General features: G+C 39.3%; 1 protein-coding gene across 1 annotated transcript in view; it reads left to right on the forward strand.

The window, feature by feature from the left end:
* The window catches only part of LOC126468927 (calcineurin-binding protein cabin-1-like), a 260,620-nt gene that overhangs the window by 177,713 nt on the left and 66,688 nt on the right, over positions 1–16,219 (forward strand). Inside the window, exons 22-23 of the mRNA XM_050096590.1 lie at positions 5,083–5,247; positions 10,533–10,631. Coding sequence (XP_049952547.1) covers positions 5,083–5,247; positions 10,533–10,631 — 264 coding nt within the window. The remainder of the gene's footprint in view (positions 1–5,082; positions 5,248–10,532; positions 10,632–16,219) is intronic.

Genomic DNA, 16,219 nt, shown 5'->3' on the forward strand with positions numbered 1-16,219 from the left:
TTGTGGTGGTTATTGGTCGCGCCAGATCGCTTGTGAAATTTTTTTTTAAAAAAAAAACAGAGTACTTGTTAGTTGATGAATGCCACTTCGTTCACAAAAATTTTCAAAATCACATGGAGTGAACTGTGGTCCATTGTCTGACACAAGTACTAGTGGCAAACTTTCTATGCAAAATATTGAGGACAACACTATGTTATGTGGTAGAGTTCAAAGGCATTTCTAAAATGATCCTGCAAAGTCAGCGTGCACTCGTTGCCATGGCAATTGTGTCTTAGGCCAAGCCGAGAATGTCTGTGGTGGAGTGGATTGGTTTTCCACGCTTTCACGACACTGTAATGTCATTTGTTCAATATGGGTGTCCATGCCCTACGAAGTACAGTGCTGGTGTGTTAACTGTTTAGTGCAAACAATTCCCCAATATTGGTGGTGCAGCAGTCACCTTTTACAGTGCTTCAGGAGTAAGCTCAAGCAATTGCCCACCGCCATTTTGAACTACAATCACACCTGTTGTACTGAAAGTTTATGCCAATGTGCAATGTATCGGCACACTACTGAGCTCTGAATACTGTTCAGTAAACGAGGCCAAGATGTGCAAATGTAATGCAACAAAATCTTCTTGAAATCCAAGTCTACTTTCGTGGCCTGTGCAATTTTTCTGTAGTGCAAGGGGAAAGATACTAGAAATTCTGAGTCCTGGGCACTGATTCGGCAACACGATGTAGCAGGTATGTCAAAATCAGAGTTTGAGTGAATTTGAACGTGAGAGAGGGCACCTGAATTGCCATGCTCTGTTTTAGGTCTCTACACAATATCATACTGATACTGCAAAAGCAACAAATCCCAACATTGCAATTTTTGAGCATTGCATGTAGGAACCAGCTATGGCAGATGAGACAAGGACTGCAAAGGCTTGTGATCTGTTACTGAAAAGAACTTGCGACCTTACAAATAGTGATGGAATTTGGTCACACCATACACAATAGCGAGAGCCTCTTTTCCTATTTGAAAGTAATTGCACTGAGTTTGAGTCAACAACTTTCAGGCAAAAGCAATAGATCTGTCTTGTGCACCAATTCTGTGCAAAAGCACAGTGCTCATTCTGTAGGAAGAAGTGTCCACTTGCAAAACGACTGGCTTGGCAGGCTAAAATGGCTAAAATGCACTATGTCACTAAGGAAGGCATTTTTGAGTTTCTGAAATGCATCATGACACTCTTTGGTCCACACAAAAGTCACATTTTTGCAATGGAAGTGATGCAATGGAACCGTGATGTGAGCGGCATTCAGTATGAACCAAATGTAGTATGTCATGTTGCCTACTACTGACTGCAGTTCAGACACATTGCAAGGAGCAGCCAGGTCACAGATTGCAAGCAAATGAGATTGTAGTGGATACACACCCTGACTGTTTATCATGTGACCTAAGTACTGTAGTTCAGTTTGAAAAATGTCACACTTTTTGAGATGACACTTGAGTCATGCTTCTGCCAACACTTGAAAAAGAGTATGCAAATTGGCGATGTCTTCTTCTGGTGTACAACCTCAGGCGACAATATTGTCTAAGAAGTTTGAGCGAAATGGCGCTTTTGCAGTCAGCTGTTCCAAGTAATGTTGGAAAATGGCGGGTGCAGAAGCATTGCCGAAGGGCAAAAGCAAATGTTTGAACAGTCCTAAGTGTGTATTTACAACAAACACTTTCTGTGATTCTTCATCCAATGGAATTCACAAGTAGGCATCTCAGAAATCTATCTTAGAAAAGTTCCTCAGGTAATGGATAGAGATAATGGATGGATAAGTGTCAACTACTGTCTGAGTGTTGACTATAGGCATGAAGTCAACACAAATGCGTATGCGACCAGAAGGCTTAGGCAACAAAACGAGAGGACTTGCCCATTGACTAGCTTGAATGGGAGCAATTACACCATTACCTTGCAATACATACAATTCACTGTCTACATTGTCTCAGCAAGCAATTGGAACGGGACGGGCCCCGGAAAAACTTAGTTTTGCATTGACTTCCAGTGTTGCATGTGCTACAAAGTTATTTGCTTTTCGCATTACTTCTGAAAATAGTTCAGGAAATTCTTTAAAGACACTGTCTTATGGATTAAAAACAGTCACTGAAAGTACATTGTCTTGAATGCTAAGTCCAGACATATCATAGTCATCTAAACCGAATATGTTCTCACTATCTCTTGATTTGAACACAGTAAAATTCACTGCACTAGTGTGAGATTTGTAAGTGGCAGGCACACTTCACTAACCAAGCACTGGAATTGCCTGTCCATTGTAAGCTGTAAGGTGCTTGCTAGATTTTACATGGCACAATTAAGCAAAGTGACTGATGCACCTGTGTCTAACTGAAAGTTCACAAGATGGCCAGCAATTCGTAATGAGACAAACAGTTTGTTAGAACGTCGTTGCATAGCAATAGGGGGAAAAGGAGGCACAACCTTAATCGTACTGTTGACAGAAACCATTATAGGTTTGGAAAACACAACATTCACTGCATGTACACGAGCCTGTTGTGTCAAGAAATGGGTCAAATTGTTGTTTTTGTGCTGTTGCAAACAAACTGCTTGGACATGGCCTTTTGATTTCCACACGTGTAACGCATTGCGTTATGTGATGGGCAATCCTGTCTTTTATGGTGAGCAAAACATCTAGGGCAAAACTTCACTAAATTCACAGGCCTGTTAACATGTGTGCGTGGCTGTGTACAGACTCGTTGTTGTGGCTCCTTGGGGCAGTCGCGAGCAAGGGGTGACTCGATCCAACAAATCGGGGCCTGGTCAAACTTATCATCTGCAATGACACTCGATTCGTATTGCTCTAAGATTTGCAATACTTGTGGAAGAGACAGTTTAGAGTACTTTAAGATCTGTTCCCGTATTGTACTATCTGGAGCAATGAATGTTATTGCATCGCGTATCACGAGATTACGGTAAACATTGCCACAACTACACTTAAATTTACACTTCCTAGTCATGCCAGTTAATTCTGTGTAGCACTGGTGATACGTCTGTTCTGGCTTTTTCTGCAAGCAAAAGAACTGATATCTAGTTGCAGATACTTGGACTTGCTGGTCATAGTGCTTGGTTAATGCAGCAATTACTTGGACATAGCTGAGTTTGTCAGGAGACGCAATTGTGAATAGTTTTTGTATTAACCTGAACACTGGTGACCCCGCAGTTGAAAGTAAGTGTTTTAACTTACAGTACCTTGAACATGATGAACTTGACAATGTGCTTGGAACTGAGTCAGTTATTCGAGCCATTCCTCTTCTGTTGCGTTAAATTGCTGGAATGTTGGTGTGCTGATTGGTGGCACTTGTTGGGCTGACTGGCTGGTTGGCCTGTTGTGGTTGTACGGCCGCCACAGCTTGTGCAGCCAGTAGTTGTGATACCGTCATTAACAAGGCAGCGATCTGTTGGTTCTGAAACTGAGAAACTTGCACTAGATCCATCACATTGGCTGTCTGCAGCTGAGGTGTACTTATAGCAAAAAGCAAGCAAAGCCAGTGAAAAGAGAAATTTGATTAGTTCTGCGGCTCCCCTCTTGGAATACATACAAGAACACAACAACAGATTAACAGAGATAAACACAATCAACCCTGAAGGTAAAACACAAGAGAAGCAATCAAAATCTTCAACTGAGTTGATTAATTTCGATGACCATTGAATTATCCCTGTTACCACTGTAGTGTCCTCGTTGTCACTGTAGGGTCTTGTACCATAAAGAAGCAAGGGAGAGGATGTTGCTAACGGTGGCTGGTATCCACTTTCTCCAACACAAATGCACACGTGGATTAATACACTTCTTTATTTACAATGAACTGTATACTTAACTTTAACAGAGTCCGTGTGTTGTGGTACAAGGTCATCTGTATAAGTCCTCTTGCAGGCAGCATCGGTAATCTTGTTATTAGAAACCTTAGTCACTAATCTGGTCACAGTGCACTTTCGTAGCCTCAGTGAGTCAGTGAGAATATACTGACAGATGCCAAACTGGAGTGTGAGTTAGTGAAACAGTCTGGTCAGCAGGCAGCAGCCTTAATACTTGCTGTCGAGAGGGCATTGGCAGCATGTTGCTTGTCCATGTGGACCGATGACCACGCAGTTTGGTCCTCCCCCCCCCCCCTCCTCCCCCCCCCTCCCCCTTAATCCAACCAACCAATCTTGTCCATGTTTCTCCGGCTTCTCTTGGCGATAAGTGCTTGATCCAACGCAAACTGCAAACTATCCACCTTCATGCTTCATCTTTGCCGACTGGTGTGCTGGTGACATCTTATGCCAGCACACTTTTAGTCAACATTCTTTGGATGTATTTTATAACATATCAATTCAAGGCCACTCTATAAATTTGGCACAAAAGTTACATTTAAAACAATTTTGTTCCCTCTTGCAGCAATGTTTCTTTATTGATACTGTGCATCATTTCATCAGCAGTTTGTTTTTTGGGCTGACTCCACTCACACATCATAAAAATAAAGTTGAAATTTCTGCATGAACAACGTAATTTCTGCATGGCATCTCTAGCGTGTAATATGCAGAATCTATAACCTGTGGTATACATGAAATAGAAAGAACTCGTGTTTGTCTTATTGCATAATTTTTTCTACGTAAAGTGACGTGTGTAGACAAATTGTCAAGCTGATTTAAACTGTAATCTATTGATTGGAGGGCAGTTTTAATGGCCAAATGATTAGAAAAAAAGACTACAAACATTTATTGAAAAAAATTACACTTTTAGCTGTGATGAAATGTATCCTTGCATTATAAAAAAAGTTTGTTTGCATAAATACACAATAACATGTCCTGCAGCAAGCTGTGCAGTTGTCACTGGATTTGACATAAGGTGCTGGCAAATTAAATGTTGCTTGACATCTATGTACACCCGCAAACTGTGCCAATGTTAACCATTCAGTTTTTGTGTTGTCAAACAGTTGATAATTTATTGATTGATGATGATACAAAATCAAATTCTCTATTGTGTTATTCCAGAACAATTATTTTTAATTTGTTATATTTGTTCACATATATACAAAACTACATGAAAATACTGATGATGGTTTCTTTTCTAGTGTGAACACCTGAAAAGTGAATCAGAATTTCTAAGGCAATCAGAAGCTGCATATCGCTGCTTCAAGCGTTCCTTGGAAATTGATACCAGCCATTCATTGCTGTGGATTGAGAAGGGTAACTTTGTGTACATGGTGCATTCATTCTGTTCACGCCTTCTAAAACAGGTATCTTGTTGTTACATTACTTTCTCCATGATACTGTTTACACATTATGTATATGTTTATTAAGTTTCTGCTCCCAAAGATTTTGAATTCGAGACAGATTATTGTATGTCTGCTGTCTGATTTGAAATAGAATGAATTGCAATGATTTACATATTTAGCGGTCACCCTCCATGAAAATAAACTTAGTGTTTCACAATTTCTGGTACTGTTATGTATTGCAAGCTCTCATGCACTGATGAAAGCAGTGTGATTAAATCATCAGAAGTAATTTACCTGAAACTTCCTGGCAGATTAAAACTGTGTGCCGGACCGATACTCGAAATCAGGGCCTATGCTTTTTGTGGGCAAGTGCTCTCTTGTTTGCAGGAGAGCTTCTGTGAAGTTTGGAAGGTAGGAGACAAGGTACTGGTGGAAATAAAGCTGTGAGGATGGGTCGTGAGTAGTGCTTGGGTGGCTCAGCTGGTAGATTACTTGCCCGCAAAAGTTAAAGGTCTCGAGTTCGAGTCTCAGTCCAGTGCACAGCTTTCATCTGCCAGAAAGTTTCACATCAGTGCACACTCCACTGCAGAGTGAAAATTTCATTCTGGAAACATCCCCCAGGCTGTGACTAAGCCATGCCTCCACAGTATCCTCTCTTCCAAGAGTGCTAGTTCTTCAGGGTTCGCAGGAGAGCTTCTGTGAAGTTTGGAAGGTAGGAGATCAGGTCCTGGTGGAAGTAAAGCTGTGAAGATAGGCCATAAGTCGTTCTTGGGTAGCTAAGTTGGTAGAGCACTTGTCCACAAAAGGCAAAGGTCCGTATTGAAGTCTTGATCCAGCACACAGTTTTAATCTGCCAGGAAGTTTCTCATCAGCATACTCCACTGCAGAGTGAAAATTTAATTCCAGTAGTTTACCTGTTGACAATATTGTGTGATGTTTTTTTTTTTTTTTTTTTTTTTTTTTTTTTTGTTTTTTTTTTGTTGTGTTAGCAGTTATACATGTGATTGCTTGCTGAATGTGCTTCACAGTGAAGTAGTGAATTGTTGCATCTTAGGAATGATGAGTTAAATCTGAGACACTGCATAACACTACTACAATAATTGGTGAAAAATAAGTCACAAATGAGAAGGAATGTTGTAATAGTTTTTGGTGGTATGTTATTGTTGGCCTTTATAATTTCCTCTGGATTTTTCTCCATATTGAGTGTACCAAATCTACCATTTTTTTATAACCTTATTGTTGACAGGACATTGGATCCTCATTTTCCTGCCAACCAAAACTAAATTTCGTCATTAAATTGTAGAAATCATTTACATAACTGTGTGACTAGGTTTCTGTGGCCAGAGTCAGTTAATAGAAATGTTTTACTATTGTAGAGCCATATCGTGTTGTAAAATAATGGTCACTGGATGAATAAAACAGACAATCTGGCCTACTACTGTACGGTGCTGTGTGGGATCCACTGGCATTTTGTCATGAGTGCTCTTCAGGGAGTGTCGTGAAGTAATCTGCTCCGTGGTAAAATTCTCTCTCCCTTATAAAGTGTGTCCTTTTATAAAGTCTATCAAGTTCTTCACATAAGAATCCATTTTGCTAACTAGAGGTCATCATTTCCAGGTTAAATCTTTTGCTAAGTGTATGCAGGCAAGTTGATCCCATATACTAGTATCTGTAAAGGATGGCGTATTTGTGTATTTTTGGCATTCCAAAATTGCAGTAACAAAAATAAATCCCATGACAACCATAAGCAGAATATGATATCATATCAACAATTTGTACAAACCGTGGATCCATTTTACAAGAAGTTATTGGATGCACTGCCCACCAAAACAATGGCTGACTACTAATATAACAACATACTCAAGTAAAAGTGTTAAAAATTGTGGAGCTGGCATAAATGCTGAAACTGCAATAGGGGATATCAGGGAATTTCAAGCACATCAGGAAAAATCAGGGAAACATCAGGGCAATTTGAAAAAAACACTGGAAAAATCTCATTTTTGTCTCAATAGATGAAGTGGTTTGTTTACTGAGGTGTCATGCATTGTTGCTGGCTGGGTGCAGCTGAGTACATGTGCAACTTCCCTATTCCCTCATTCCTACTGCTTCTTCCCTCCCTACCACTCTGTCTTTTCCACATGCCTGTCTGCAGCTCAGCAATCACCTTTACTGTGAGTTGCTACCTATCCTCATTATTATTGATTCTCAGAGTATTTGAACAAGTTATCTGTTGCATGGATTGATAAAAAAAAAAAGTGGTCTCATTTCATGAACATAGTGTCTGTTGCTCTTGAATAGCTGCCACACGAGTAGACTTCCATCACGGGCCAAAACTGGAGGCCGTTTTTGTGGATATCTGTAATGGATCAGGCCTGCCGACCTGATGGTATTCGGTTCTCCCTAATGTGCAGACCATTCTGTCAGATCTAGTCTCACCAATTTGCCCACAGACTGGGTCTGTTTGTGTGTGGTGTAATGCAACAGATTTTCATCGTTTATACATGGACCCAGGACTGCAGTGCTCCTCAGCAGGCCACAGACCATAGACAATGGATTTCAGGAATTATGACTGTCTCATCACAAGTATGTTGTACAGTGTGTCATATTATGTACATTTTATTTGTTCTAGTAGATTTTGGCACCTTCAAAAGTAGTTTATCTGTTAGAAAGTATGGACAATAAGAAGAAGAAAATTGCATCTATCACCGGTAATTTGATGCTTTGTACTCATATATTTCTCGAAAGAAAAATCACACAACACCTGTAAAATAACAGATGTAATACGGTGGGTAATAACTGACAATAGTGAACATAGCAGAACCAACATACAGTGTTGGTTTATACAATTCTTCCCCACCTGATACACTTATTTCAAGAGGCCTTCTTTTTTCTGAGGTTATTTCTGAAATCAGTAAAGGTATTTTAAATCCATTGTGCGAATCCAAGGAAATGTCTGTTTTTGTCACCAAACCGGTTTTGTTTTATTGGAATAAAATAACATAAGTGGTCTTAATGAAACGTATATCATTTGGCGGAGATGCAGTGTTGCAGATAAGTACAACAAAAAGACTGTCACAAACAAAGCTTTCGGCACATAAGGCCTTCATCAAAAATAGACGACCGACACATGTACACACACTCCCATGCAAATGCAACTCACACACACAAATGCAGTCTTAGTTAACTGAAACCACACTGCGAGCAGCGGCACCAGTGTGTGATCGGAGTGGCAACTGGGTGGGGGTAAGGCGGGGTCGGGGTGATCCCTTCCTGACCCCGACCCAGTTGCCAGTGCTCGCAGCTCAGCATCTCCGCTATGTGGTCAGTAGCAACTTTCCTTCTCATAATCTTGTTACATTCCATCCTGTATTTTCCCTTGTTTGATGTTTGACATATACCATTTGGCTTACTTTTTCCACATAAAAACGGTTCATTACAAAAGATGTTGCTCTTAGTACTTAAGATTTTTGCTCACATCAGGAAACGCCATCAGCTTACAAGTTTTTTTTTTTTTTAGATATTACCTTGTTTGCACTATTGTTTCTTGTACTGCAGCTGCAAAGATGGATTGTCAATTTAGGTCTTAACTTACCCGTGTGATCTCAAAATTTGTCAGGGGAAAATGCTATAACTTGTCTGGAAATCAGGAAAATATCAGGGAATTTCACTTTGGGAAAATTGTGGCAATCCTGAGTTAAGAAGCGCAACAAATCGTCAGTCGTCAAAACACCAGAAAGACTGTGATAAGAAAATAAAATTCAGCGACACTAGCATACTTTTCAAGTAGCCTGGGGTGAAGTGCAAGATCAGGAAGTTAATCGAAACATTACGACACCAAATCGATATGAGAATAGAACATAGCTGCACTAATAGTGCACTTCCGGAAGACACTCAGCCCAATGGCTGATGGGAGTCTCAGGACTGTGTATGACATTGGACTGAAACTTACTTTGGGTTGCCACTAACCTTAGACTAGCATACAATCCAATGTACATTTATATTGTTGTCTTTGCTCTGCTGAGTTTTGTTTTGTGTATCATTAACTACACATTATGTCTGCTGTCATATATAAAAGCAGACAGTATGCTACAATCAGTGCTGTCTACTAATGAAGACAGTCTAGATTGGCAGCAACCGAAAAGCTATCAGTACTATCTTCAATTTGTATCGATTCAGTTAACTCCCTTCAGTTGCTACACCAATGCTTAATATGGTATTGTCTTACTCACTTAATTTCTCTGTGGTATTCTCCATGCTTATTATACATATGAATATTGATTTCTGAATGCTTGACTTGTTTCATTTACTCTATTTTCCTGCCATACAACAAGCAGAAATACCTATCCTTACAGCTTAAAGACTGACCAGCGTAATAGAAATCTCTGATGAAAAGGCTCTGTTAAAGCTATCGATTTGAATGGATGATCTGGAGACAAGTGTATTAAATAAAAATTAATAGTTACTTTATATCTAAAAACAAAGATGATGTAACTTACCAAACGAAAGCGTTGGTATGTTGATAGACACACAAACAAACACAAACACAAACACACACACAAAATTCAAGCTTTCACAACCCACGATTGCTTCATCAGGAAAGAGGGAAGGAGAGGGAAAGAGGAAAGGATGTTGGTTTTAAGGGAGAGGGCAAGGAGTCATTCAATCCTGGGAGCAGAAAGACTTACCTTAGGGGGAAAAAATGACAGGTATACACTCGCGCACACACACACACATATCCATCCGCACATATACAGACACAAGCAGACATATGTAAAGGCATATATCTGCTTGTGTCTGTATATGTGTGGATGGATATGTGTGTGTGTGCACGAGTCTATACCTGTCATTTTTTCCCCCTAAGGTAAGTCTTTCTGCTCCCGGGATTGAATGACTCCTTACCCTCTCCCTTAAAACCCACATCCTTTCCTCTTTCCCTCTCCTTCCCTCTTTCCTGATGAAGCTACCGTGGGTTGCGAAAGCTTGAATTTTGTGTGTGTGTTTGTGTTTGTTTGTGTGTCTATCAACATACCAATGCTTTCGTTTGGTAAGTTACATCATCTTTGTTTTTAGATATATTTTTCCCACGTGGAATGTTTCCCTCTAGTATATTAATAGTTGCTTTGCTTTTTAATGGTTGCAAGATGGTGTGAAAACATGTACAAGGTGCTATTTATAAACATTTTGTCATATTTTATAAAGAAAGCAAGTTTTTCTAACTATACAAAATCATGCAATTACCTAAGAGTAAGAGAAAGCTATGTCTTCATCCGGAAAAACCATTATTATGTTCATTTTCACTTTTTCAGGAGACTGATAGTCTTAGTATGGAGAAATTTACAATGCTTGAAGAACAGAAGGAGAGAATGCTTGATGTTGCTGACACTTGCTTTAACTCTGCTATAAAGGTATGTAAATGCAGATTATCTTTGCAGAATTTAATCCAGATGTCTTTGTGGTACTGTGTTGGTGTGGTATTTCAAGATATAACTGTAACAGATAAGAGGGAGAAGTCATTCATCCTAAGTCAGTTCTTACCAGTGTAAGTTTGAAAGAATTACGGCCCCTTCCTCCCCTCCCCTCTCCCCCTTTCCTTCCTTGTCTTCACTTTCTGTAAAATTGTAAATGTGTGGCAGTCTGCATGTTGTAGTAGCTATTGAGTGTTCATGGACAAGCATTGCTTCTTCACTTTATTTTTAGCTCGTCTTCTTTCTGTTTCGAATGTGTTACATGTTGTCTCACACAATCACTAGTCAGTGTAGCTGTAGATTATCATTTAAACTGGTTTCAGTACTGTGGGTGCTCTCACCTAGTAAGAGTAACCTATTTTCTCAGCCCCTTATTAGTTGTGAGATGTTTTCTAATTAAATCAGTTCTCTAAATTCATTTGCCGTTTCATGGTGAAATTTCAGATTCATTCAATTGTGGAACTACGTTTTCATTATTTTCTTGCTTTAGAAGTTGTTGTTGTCTTCAGTCCTGAGACTGGTTTGATGCAGCTCTCCATGCTACTCTATCCTGTGCAAGCTTCATCATTTCCCAGTACCTACTGCAACCTACATCATCCTGAATCTGTTTAGTGTATTCATCTCTTGGTCTCCTTCTACGATTTTTACCCTCCACGCTGCCCTCCAATACTAAATTGGTGATCCCTTGATGCCTCAGAATATGCCCCACCAACCGATCCCTTCTTCTAGTCAAGTTGTGTCACAAATTTCTCTTCTCTCCAATTCTATTCAATACCTCTTCATTAGTTATGTGATCTACCCATCCAGCATTCTTCTGCAGCACCACATTTCGAAAGCTTCTATTCTTTATTCTTTAGAAGTATATCTTTCCTTCTTAGCTGATGTAACTATTTACTCATTTTACTTTTGTTGTGTCCATGTATCTGAAAGGTATAGTTTCAGTTATTTGATCTGAAATGCTGTTGGTTGAATATAATGTATACTACGTTTCTCTGTTTCTTAATCACTACTGTTTTTTCCCTGATTGCTCCATGTAATTGGTTTCTCCTCCGACTTCCCTTTCTCTTCAATATTTGATTTATTTTCTTCGGTGTTTCCCAATTCCTGAAGCATTTTTAGACATTCTCATGTTTTTTATCTTTTTGTTTTTAATGTACTACCTTTTATCATTATATATGAGAACCACGTTTATTTTTTTATTCTGTTTTTGTATTCTGCTTCAATACGGTTAAATTTTATTTTGTAAGCTTTACAGAACACGATTGCATTCTTTTCTAAAATATTCTAATTCTATGCTTCAATTCATTTTTACATACAATGGCTTACTTAATTTGTTCCTGCATTGATTCATTATCCAAAATAGACGACCAATCCTTTGGTGTCCGTTTTGTTCTTGCACTTCCTTCTTTGGTTTTGAGCTTCCTGTCCTTGAACTTCGCCTGTAAATGAATTATTAGCAAGAGAAAATATTTGGATGCAAACTTTATCTTCCATTCAACATTTTACCTCACTTGTGTTAACACACTAGTGTCTTGATTAATAACATCCTTACTGCAATGTTTAGATTGTAGTTCATGTAAATATGTTGCCTATAAAAAATTACTTAAAAAAAATCCATCTCCAAGGAAATTTCTGAATATAAAAAGTGGCACACTGTAGTCAAAAATGCAAAAATGAACAGAACTCAATTAATGGAGAGCAAAGTAAATACTAAGATCATTTTCAAGTTTGCCAGTCAGTAAGTGGATGAATATAATCACGAGGTGTCTGTTGTAAGGTCATTAGTTGAGACCTTTGTGGAAAGTATATTACTGTGTTGTGGTGTTATTACAAAACATCAAGAAATGCTAAGGACTTTCCAATACTGTAATGTGTTTTTCTTGAAATAGATAAGTTTTTGAGAACTATCATTGGAAGCCCCTTTACCGTAAGTTGGTCTGTTCACCATACTGTAGCAAATACAGGCTACTGCGATAAAATCAGTAATAAGATGTAAAGGCAGGATACATGTAAAGAAATGTAGAATGCTTTTAGGGAAATGCAGTGTAGAGAAACATTGGGAAATCACTGCATCCTGTGACACATTGTTCCACACTTGCAGTATGTATCAAAGGCATTTTCAAGAGTGCTCCAGTGTGAATGGATACTGTTGTGGATTGGCAGGAGACCAACCCACTAAATTGAGAGGAAGTCGAAAGGCACGCGTTTAAGCTCACGCAGGCTGGCGTGAGGTCTGGAACAGGATAATGAAATTAGAACTTAGAAAAACGGACGCAGATGGTGGAATACTTAACTTTAATCCATTAATGTTGAACATAGCTCTTGTCTGTACATTATTTACAATATCAATAGCAACTGATAAAGGCGCCTTGCAAGGTCGTAGCAAATAATGTAGCTGAAGGCTATGCTAACTATCGTCTCGGCAAATGAGAACGTATTTTGTCAGTGAACCATTGCTAGCAAAGTCGGTTGTACAACTGGGGCGAGTGCTAGGAAGTCTCTCTAGACCTGCCGTGTGGCAGCGCTCGGTCTGCAATCACTGATAGTGGCGACACGCGGGTCCGACGTATACTACCGGACCGCGGCCGATTCAAAGGCTACCTTCTAGCAAGTGTGGTGTCTGGCGGTGACACCACAGATACAGTGTCACACCTAGTCATCTTCTGACAAGTCGGTGTCTTTTGCAAAGCCTCATATTATCATGAAGCTGTTATTGATGCCTCTTGCAGTGATGCTGTGCAAGAGATGTGTGTCATAAGGGCAAACACTGTTGAGTTCAATGAAAAATTTGTCCTGTAATAATTTTGTTGTAAGAGGGAGACAGTGTGTCTTTCTTTCAGAGACTTATATGCAGTTATGAAGTACCTTGTGATTCCTCAGCATTGAGTCATGATTTGATGTGTGTCAGTCTTAAGAGCTGCTAACCCCAGGTATACAATGTAGACATATTAACGGTAAGCTGCTATGGTGATACATGTGATTTATGCACTGCCTTTTTTTCTGTACCAAATGACTTTGATCTCAAAGAGTTCACTGTGTGAATGCATTACAAAGTAAGTGATCAACATGATTTCCGTGTCTCTCACCTTTTGAGTATAGGAAGTCAAACTAGTACTATGTGTGAAATGAAGAGAGAAATGTTATTCGATCAAAACTATGAGATTTATAAGGCCCTACTATACTGTTTCGTGCATTCAGTGATTTGTAAACAAACAAGGAGGCAACAAGTGCATAGAAATTCTACGTTTTCAACTACTGTAGTGTTTTGTTTGCATCAAAATTGCTTGCATTGTCTGGCATTTAGCTTTTTATGAATTTTTCCTTTTATGAATTTTTCCTTTTATGAATTTTTCCTTTGACTATGGCTTCACTGTACATCATCTTCTCTTACAGACTTTTTATTTGCAGTAACCTGGTTACTGAATATGATAACATTAATACTTTTTAATTGCTACTGTGAGTCCTCTATCACCTTTATTGGGGACAGCTGGGAGGCTAAGGAAGTGAATTTCACGTCCACGTAAAGATATCTTGCAGGGAGAGGAAAGGTATGGAAGGGACAAGCCGTGCTTCCCATTTGTGGTGCAAGCAGTAGAGGCATGTGTTTTGTGCATTTATAAAAGTAGAAAAGATGCCCACAGATTGTTTTATGCAACTGACATTGCAATTACTGTATATTATGAAATGTTATTTCAGTATTTGCTTTATACAGGGTGTACATAAAGTCCGGGAACATCTTCAATTATTTATTGCACAAGAACTAAACATTGTACAGATGTCATACATATTGCGTTTTGAAGAGAAACTCTGAAAGAGGTTTTTTTTTTTTTTTTTTTTTTTTTTTTTTTTTTTTTTTTACAAACTGTCAATATGCAAACCATGTGTGACTCGGAGACATCAATTCAGTAATCGAATTCTTGCCATACTCGTCCCAGCATGGCATCGTCGACTGTGGCGGCAGCTTCCCGTATTCTCTCCCTGAGCTCTGCTACATCACATGGTAGAGGCAGTACATACACCGGATCTTTAATGTTTCCCCACAGAAATAAGTCTCATGGAGTGAGATCTGGTGATCGGGAAGGCCATTTCATGAAACAGCTGTCCCCTTCTGTAGTACGGCTGATCCATCGGTGCGGCAGCTCCACGTTCAAGTACCTACGAACTCCACGATGAAAATGGGTTGGAGCCCCATCCTGCTGATAGATGAATGGAGAGTCTGATTGCATTTGAGGCATCAGCCATTGCTGCAAAATGTCCAAGTAGGAATATCCAGTGACAGTGCTCTCGGTGAAGAAGAATGGCCCATACAGTTTTCGACATGACAAAGCACAAAAAACATTTACCTTTGGGGAATCACGCTCAAATTCAGTGCATTCGTATGGATGCTTTGTACCCCAGATTCGACAATTATGCCTGCTCACTTTCCCATTAATGTGAAAAGTGGCTTCGTCGCTAAAAATTAAGTGATCAACAATGCCATTCCCATCCTCATTCAATTTTTGCAACTGCGAACAAAACTCAGAACACTTGTCTTTGTTGTCATCATTGAGCTTCTACACTAGCTCCAATTTGAATGGTTTCATAGACAGCTTCTGTTGCACAACTTGCACTCTGTCATTGGAGCCATTTTGAGTTCATGGGATGCACGACGCTCCGATTTCTTTGGACTCCTTATGAATGTCTCTTGTACGTACTCCACATTCACTTCACTCACACTTGGATGTCTGCTTCTCTTTGCCGGACACAAGCAACCTGTCATAATGAATTTGTTGTGCCAGTGGTAAATGACCTTCCTTGTTGGTGGCTTCTTACCATACTTGGTTCTAAACATCCATTGAACAGCTGTAGCACACTTGTTTTTGTCAAACTCCAACACACAGAAAGCTCAGTCCGCATTTGAACTCGCCGTTTGTTGTGCCAGTGGTAAATGGCCTCCCTTGTTGGTGGCTTCTTACCGTAATTGGTTCTAAACATCAGTTGAACAGCTGTAGCTCACTTGTTTTTGTCGAAATCCAACACACACAAAGCTCATTCCACACCTGAACTCGCCATGTTTGGAACTAGTGCTGACTATCGGCAAATTACCAAACTATGCTGTGGCGGTATACATAAAAACAAAAACAAAAAAAACTTTCAGGGTTTCTCTTCAAAATGATATATGTATGATATCTATACAATGTTTGGTTCTTGTACAATAAATAATTGAAAATGTTGCCAGACTATAGATACATCCTATATTGTGTATAAGCAAGAAGAAACATGGATTTCAACTATGTCGTCTACAATACTGCCATATACCCTGTTAGCTATCTAAAGCTGGGCGGTAACAGGAACACTGGAATAAGTAGAGTGAAGGTAGCAGACTTAGAGCAATTCCTTTTGCTCCTAGAAGCTTTCATTGAAAGTATAAAACTGTAGTGGACATACTGTATGAGAGCACAAAGTGAAAAAATTTTGATATGTCATTTAAAGACTGTGGTTTTAAAATACAGTTATTGTTTTTTATGGTCCCCTTCTCAACCACTTTG

The sequence above is a fragment of the Schistocerca serialis genome, chromosome 1, assembly GCF_023864345.2.
Source record: "Schistocerca serialis cubense isolate TAMUIC-IGC-003099 chromosome 1, iqSchSeri2.2, whole genome shotgun sequence".
NCBI classification, from domain to species: Eukaryota; Metazoa; Arthropoda; class Insecta; order Orthoptera; family Acrididae; genus Schistocerca; species Schistocerca serialis.